Here is a 7,602-nt window from a genome sequence, read left to right as displayed (position 1 = left end):
GTTTGGTCACATTCTGTTTTTTTTTTTGCACCCATAAATAACATACTTTTCTACTATCAGGTCTGTTCTTAAAGGGGAATGCAAGTAATTTTACAAGTTGACGTGAGACAATAAGTAACACTCAGCCTTCAAGGCTTAAAGAGACACGAGCTAAAAGTGTTTCAGACAGAAGCTGAAAGAGGAGCTGCAGCAATGGACACTATGAGGGAAAGGGTTGTTTTCTGAGCAAGTTAAACTTTTCAAGTAATAACCCACATTTAAATTATGAACATGAATATGAGCATAATAAGTCTTAATGTTAAAGAATTACATTCTGCATCCTTTTTGACCATTCTTCCCCAAACCTCATGGATGACTAAATCTCCAGCTGAGGATACCTTATGTAATACTGAGTAAACCCATGTTCTTGCTAGCCTTTACTAGCATCTTTGTTATTTAAGTTGGAAAAAACCGCAAAACATAATTACCTCTGTGGGAAACTCAATCTTCCTTACACAAGTTAAGTTTCAGCTCGTCAGTATCTTTAAGCTGCCACACATTTCATAATCCTTTCCCCCTCACACCATAACCTCACCCCCAAATCCCAGCATACCTGGCTCCATCCCTCGTCCTTTCAAAGTGATGAGAAGACAAAATATTCTTGCTTAGAAGGTTTTTCCCTTACCTTGCAAACCTCTAAATAACTGTCAGCCCTCAAATATTCAGCAGAAGCAGCGGCGGCCGCACTGTAAAGCCAGAAATAACACTGGCTTCTGGGATAGTTTGTCGCCACGATTTTGAGTGAAGTTGTGATGGATGTGGCGGGGGTGATATAGAGTGGAGCGGCACTTACGCCTGCCCTTGCCCTTGCCTTTGACAAGCTATCTGTGCAGGGGGAGGTGGGAGTGTGTGTGGAGTGCTCCCCCCCCCCCCCAACACACACACACACAGTCATGTCTTCATGACTTCAGATGACATTACATAGACTTACATTGATTTCCTGGAGACATACTTGCATTTACCAAAGTGACTACTTGCCTAACCCTAATTACAACCCTAACCCTAACTAGGGCTACGTTGTAGCACTGAACGGGACCGAGCACACGCAACTCGGGACCAAATATGTCCGAGATACAGAACCTCATGTTTTGATGGCGTGTAATCAAACTTTGATGCCACGCCACGGTCACACAGTGTGATGAAATCATATATACCGAGGTAGTTTATATATCTTTATATCTTCTGTTTTTTTAGTTACTTTTTAGTTACTTTTGCACTTTTAGTTACTTTTTAGTTACTTTTGCACTTTTAGTTACTTTTTAGTTACTTTCGTACTTTTAGTTACTTTTGTACTTTTAGTTACTTTTGTACTTTTCGTTACTTTTCGTTACTTTTCGTTAGTTTTAGTAAGTTTTCGTTACTTTGTAACTTTTCGTAACTTTTCGTAACTTTTAGTTACTTTACGTTACTTTACGTTACGTTACGTTACGTTACTTTACGCTACGTTACTTTACGTTACTTCACGTTACGTTACGTTACGTTACGTTACGTTACGTTACGTTACCATACTTGACAGTATTTTAACAAAGACACAAGTTGAAAATATGTGTTTTGAGTTAATTGTATTTTTTGACAGCCGTTCCAAAGGCTCTGACTTGTTTCAAATTAAATTGCCTCAAAACAGTGACAACATTTAAATAAGTAGTCAAAAATTTCCAAATAGAATCTTCTTTTAACTGTTTCCCACAATCAAATACTGATGACTCTAATACATCAATGTATCAAAGATGAGGCAGTAGAATATATGTCCTTACAAATTCTACTAATATCATCATATCATACCTATTATCTAATAGCAACAAGTAAAGTACATTTTTGTGTTTATATTAATTTGGTGAACTTTTTCAATGTGGACTTCTGATGTAGTTGTTGGGATGAGACAGAAGATATGATACATAAACATGTATTTATGATATATAGAGTGCTGTACCTGGACTGGCTGTAGACACCGGGGCAGTAGAAGAGAGCCGTCATAATACATTTTATTTAAAGGCACCTTTCACAGAACTCAAGGTCACCTTACAAGGCAGAGGTAAAAACACATCAAAAAGCGATGTATCAAAAAGATCACTAAAATTAACAAAGAAAAAGATGGGTTTTGAGACGGGATTTGAAAATGGAGAGAGAAACCCTAAACCCTAAATCTAACCTTGAGACATGTCCTCACCTAAAATGTAATAATTTACGTTATGAGGACTTGATTTTACCCAGAATGTAATTGTGAAAACAACATGAGCAATACCTTACAGACACACACACAATCTATCTGTCAAACAGTAGCAGCTCAGACACCCCTTCCGTTTTATTGCATTGTCTGTTGAGCTGCAGCACAGATTCTGCCGCTGCTCTTTGCACAACACAGTCAGGCTGGGGTCATATCTGTGTCCAATCCATCATCATCCAACCCCGCCTCAAAGGACAAAGGGCCTCCCGCAGCCTCGCCGCCAGCGCACAGATACGTCCACGCACAGCCAAGAACATTCATTTTGACAGGCCTCAAATAAAAGCCTCAGCTCTCACTGAGGGCTACGCTTTTGGAAGGAAAGATCCAAAAATACATCTGTGAGGCTGTTGGTGCTTGAAAACACATCTGAGAGGGAAATAATATATTTCATAAAAACAGGGTGAGTGAGATTATCTTGGAATACGTCCATTTAGCCGTCCAGAGGGAAACTTGTGGTGCGGATGTTTAAGGATTTGTGGAGGAGGGGGATGTGGATTGGCCTCTGGCACAGGGATCCAGCTCAAGACAGACGGATTGATCACATGACCACTTTCTTGGCCCAGACAGCTGTTGCCTCCATCTGCACCATCTCTGACCTGCTGCTGTGGAGTGAAACTGCTCCGTAAAAATAGTCGTGCACCTCTGGAGGAGCCTGGGAAGTTAAATGACTCTGATTTCTGCTGCTCGTCAAATCAACTTTTCAAACAGTCCATCAATAACACCTCAAATATTTCTAATGCAAAAGTAATACACTACTAATGACGATTTATTGCATACATTAATGCAGGATGTGTTTTTGTTGCTCACCACTGACAAATTATAATCAATGTAAGTTCATCTGATAAGTCGATTAATTAATGATCAGTTAATTACTTCAAATTTACAGATAGCCATTATAAAAAGACAATTTCGACCCATGCGTTTGATCATCCTCTAAAATCAAACTGGTGATCAGATATAAACGTCTGCATGTTGCTGTATGAAAAAAAAAATCAGCTTCACACCTACATATTTTTTCTGTGGGTTAACACATATAAACTGATTGTCCATCATCCATTCATAAAGCCTTAACTTACCATGTAAACTCACAGTGCAAAATAATGTCCTTATTGTGCACATTTTAAGGGGACAAAATACAGAAATGAAGAAATATATCATGTTTTAATATGGGGTATAGGTTATGCATGAATACATATTGGGACAGTAATGCAGTCACAGATGCAGAAGTCATGAAAGTCCATTATTCTCTGCTGGTGTTTCTGAGAACTCTAAGGCATGATTTTATGTAGCAGCAGAAATATCTATAGATAAGGTGCAAAAGCTATTGTTATTTTTAAAACCGTCATATATGAGGCTGATGATATCAAGAGAATTATTTTTAAGCTGTGTCAGGTGGCCCAGTGCCTCCTGAACTCCAGAGAGAGCATACACAGGAAGATGCCTTGAAAAGAAAGGGATGCTTACTCTTCAGATTGACATATTGCAACTCATTCAAGCTCTGCAGTTTCGTTCCATGTGTCCTTGCTGATCTGGAACCAGGGGGGGGGGGGGGGGGGGGGGGACAGATAAGGAGGGAGGGAGGGAGGGACTTTTGTGATGACGCCTGCTCCCACAGAACAGTCACATCTGTGTCCTCTCCTAAGGTCAGCTCTTCTTCACTCTGTGTAACTGTGCTGTAAAAACAAACAAACACGGTGCCGTCTACACGCAAAACAAACATAAAAACACCCTCTCAGACTTTAGGGGGTGTTCCAGAGAGGAGGGAGAACTGTTGACAGTGATGGCAGGGACAGTGAGGGGGGGGTTACATGTGGTTTGATGTATAACTCAGTTCTTCATAGATTGTCAAAATGTACAATATGGATTATAGGTGCTATCCTTCGAATTGGGTCTTTTTTCAAATCCGATATTTCCTGTTACGTAAGAAAATTGGTGGATATTACAAACAAATGAAGAGGTACAAAAGTTCAATTTATCAGGCTCAGGCTTATCTTTGTTTTTTATTTATTTTGTAGTTTGGCCTTTTTAAAAATGGCACTTTTCCAGCAAAAAAAACACCATGTAGGTGTGTGTATGTGTCTCTATATAAAATCTCTTATATATTATATAAATAAATAACTCTGTACTGCTCTCTAGTGGTGTTGATGCCAATATTACAGTGCTGCCAGTTTATATTACAATATAGTTGTTGACATCAGTCATATTCATTCCTAAAATGTGACAGAAGCTTCCTGCTGCTACTAACTTTATTTTAAAATACAGACTTTTTAATGAGTTGTAACAACAACAAAAATGTCACATGAATAATCATTTTCAGGCCGAACCTATAAAGTCCCTAAGGTGAATGGAAACTTGAACATTAATGGGCAAGCTGCAACTGTTGATGACGAGCATGTGATGTGAAGAAAAGCTCCAGAAAATTATTTTTTATTTTTGGAGAGGATTTGGATAAACGGGTGGATCCTGGATTTCCTTTCTTTGACATGGAAAGATGGGGCATTAGTCTTGCTGGAGGTAGAAACACTGAGCCCCCTTCTAGCTGACCTTGTGGTTGGATTGCACTGTCAAGGGTAAAGGCTGTCAATTTCATACTGAATAAAAAAGTTAATCTCAAATCACTGCAAACTTGTTTTTACATGTATTGGTCCTTTCTGCATTTATTTGTCCATTTTAAGTTCAGAAGATAAAACAATTCAAATCAAGCCATGAAATAATCAGGCAACCAGAGGTGAGAAAATTAAAGGAGAAACTGATTCTGTGTTTTCAACCCAGAGGCAATGCTGTGTCAATTTGAACAAAGCCAACTGGACAATGCACGTTTTAGCAATTTGTGCATTTCTACCCAGCAGAGAAGCTGCAGTAGATTCCCCAGTGATCACTAATGAAGCGTCCACAGTCCAGCTTCTCCAGGCCCACCAGGGCCATGTGGTCGGGGGCAAGACGTGGGACTCCATCCTTTGTTGCTGGGCGGAAGTAAACCCGGTCGAAGCGGCAACGGCTGATATAGGGAACAGTCTTGTTGTTGTTGGCTTTGGTGTCCCACGTGTAGCGGCAGTGCTCCTGTTTGCCCAGTCGCTCCCACACATCACACACACTGGAGGGCAGGCCCACCTTGGCCACCTGAGATGAAGCCGAGGACAAGGATTACTAAAGAAGTAAATAAAGGTGATTGCATGTGACTGGAGGGACAAATGACTAACCTCTGTGTCCCTCAGGTTTGTGTCCCCTCCAAACAGGACGGTGACATCGTCCGGTGCCTCCCTCATCCTCTGCATCAACACCCGCAGCTGCTTCATCCGCTCTGCTGAGTGGGCCTTACAGCTCTCAAAGTGAGACGTCATCAGACACAGCTTCTGGCCTTTGAAATCCACCTGATTTTCAAGGAAAAATATGTTTTTTTTTAAAAATTGGAGGTTAACAGAATTTTATCATTTGTAGTATTTGGACGACTGTGCACGAACTTGAGCTACAAGCAGATTCCTCATCATCTGCGTGGTGGGGTAAGTTACTGTCTCGCTCTCCACCAGTTTGACTCGTGACTTCTTCAGCATCATACCAGTAAAGTAACCTTCTTCACCACCTGGTCAGCACAAGGGAAGAGAAAGTGCAGCTTAAATGATCAAGTTTGTCCGCAGGTTATCTAATGTTTTTTCCCCCCAGTATAAAGACGTGTGGTTGATGCTGGGTATGTAGAAACTTTTACAGAATCCTGCACTAATTATCTGAGACATGGATCCTGCTGTTTCAAACTAAGTACCCAACACTGATCATCTGGTAATAAGAGCAAGTTCCTACATCATTGAAAATAATGTACCTTCAATGATCAGATAGCTGACGGCCCGTTTCTTCAAGTACTGGACGTAGGGAGGAATGAGCTCCTGTAGGAGAACCACATCAGGAGTGTATCTGCATGAAAAGAAAATTCAAAAGCTATCTGAGTTGATTATGTATCGCTGAGTCATACATTGCATCTCCAGGGATACGGCTCTGCGGCTGACCTTTGATATCAACACAATTATATAAGAACGCTTAACTGCCCCCCCTCCAAACAATTTGAATATGAAGTGATGCCAATTAAATGTCAAAGTGAAGAAACACAGGCTCACAAGACTAAGAAGGAACACAGGCCTCTGGCGCGCTCCCCAAGGTTGTCTGTGTCCAGTCCGTCCACGTTCCAGGAGATCACCGACAGTTTACCATCATCTTCCTCGGACGGTTTGCGTGAGGAGGCTGGGCTGTCCTTGGTCAAATCTATGCTGCAGATTTTTCGGAGAGTGTTAGTTCCACAGTATGTCTGACAGCAGGTTTTAAATAAAAGGAATACAAATTTACAAAACAGCAGATATGGGCTTTTTACATATAGGCAAATACAAATACGACAGAAAGTACTACAAAGACAATTAGAATAGAAGACAGAAAATGAATCAAAACCAAAATAGGGAATATAACTGTCACATTTTTCCTCCTTTGGTTCTTTTTTTAATTCGATAAACTTAATAATAATAAAAAGCCAGTTAAGTTCTGCAACTTCACAACAGAATCAAAGTCATTATTGTACAAATCAAAATATAGAATTACTTCTTTACTGTTGATTCCACTGTTATTGTTAGTTTTACACACATATGTCTATTTAATGAGACATTCAGGGACGTAATTCTCTGCTATGTTTAACTAAAGATGGTGGAACTAGGTGTGCAGAGATATACATGTCAGAAATGAGTGGGCTTACCATGGTTCTGCAGGTTTTCCTTCTACCTTCTTCCTCTTGGTTCCAGGACAGGAGTCTCTCTCTGGGAAATCTTCTTCCTCGAATATTCGCTCCATGTCCGCCTCAAAGAACGAGTTCAGCGCTTTCTGAGGGAGGAGATGAGAATAAATAGCCTCGATGAAATGAACTAAAGGCTAAAGTCCTCTGCTGATGGTGCAGCTAAGCTAACCACTGTACCTCCATCTCCCAGCCATTTATAGACAGGTAGGACTGCGCCGCGGCGCTGTCAGTTCCCGTTATGGCGGCAAATTCCTCGCAGAGACGACTCCTGCTTTCCTCCACGTTAGAAACGGACGGTTTGTCCGAGTCAGAAGCAGACGCCATGTTGCGTCGTCTCCAATTTTAATCACAGAGGAAAAGTAAATATCATGCTGCTTGTTTCCTCTGCCAGTTCTGTCAGGTGCACCCGCGAAAAGCGTCCGGGTCACGCTGCTAAATAGCTAGCTAAAGCAAACAAAAACTAGAACCTGGCAAATAACTACAACTTTACGCTACGTGAATATTTACTAATAAATATTTCTACACATCGCCGTAGTTGATGCGCAGTTTATTTTAAATTTAAGCTAGCTAG

The 7,602-nt window shown here is 40.7% G+C and overlaps 1 protein-coding gene across 2 annotated transcripts; it reads right to left on the bottom strand.

Moving 5' to 3' along the window:
- Positions 1-4,887: 4,887 nt before the first annotated feature.
- tdp2b (tyrosyl-DNA phosphodiesterase 2b) lies at positions 4,888-7,457 on the bottom strand. Of its 2 annotated transcripts, none has more exons than XM_034599198.1 (7): positions 7,209-7,454; positions 6,993-7,117; positions 6,370-6,519; positions 6,078-6,169; positions 5,725-5,843; positions 5,464-5,634; positions 4,888-5,383 (listed from the first exon to the last, which is right to left on the bottom strand). In XM_034599198.1, the coding sequence occupies exons 1-7, from the start codon at positions 7,353-7,355 to the stop codon at positions 5,102-5,104; spliced, it is 1,086 nt and encodes a 361-aa protein (XP_034455089.1). In that variant the 5' UTR covers positions 7,356-7,454; the 3' UTR covers positions 4,888-5,101. The 2 variants fall into 2 exon arrangements, with proteins under 2 accessions (XP_034455089.1, XP_034455090.1); XM_034599199.1 differs by having other exon boundaries at positions 5,102-5,383; positions 6,370-6,498; positions 7,209-7,457.
- Positions 7,458-7,602: the final 145 nt, after the last annotated feature.

The sequence above is a fragment of the Hippoglossus hippoglossus genome, chromosome 11 (genome assembly GCF_009819705.1).
Source record: "Hippoglossus hippoglossus isolate fHipHip1 chromosome 11, fHipHip1.pri, whole genome shotgun sequence".
NCBI lineage: Eukaryota > Metazoa > Chordata > Actinopteri > Pleuronectiformes > Pleuronectidae > Hippoglossus > Hippoglossus hippoglossus.
The sequence above is the reverse complement of the archived record's forward strand: the minus strand, read 5'-3'. Positions and strand labels throughout refer to the sequence as shown.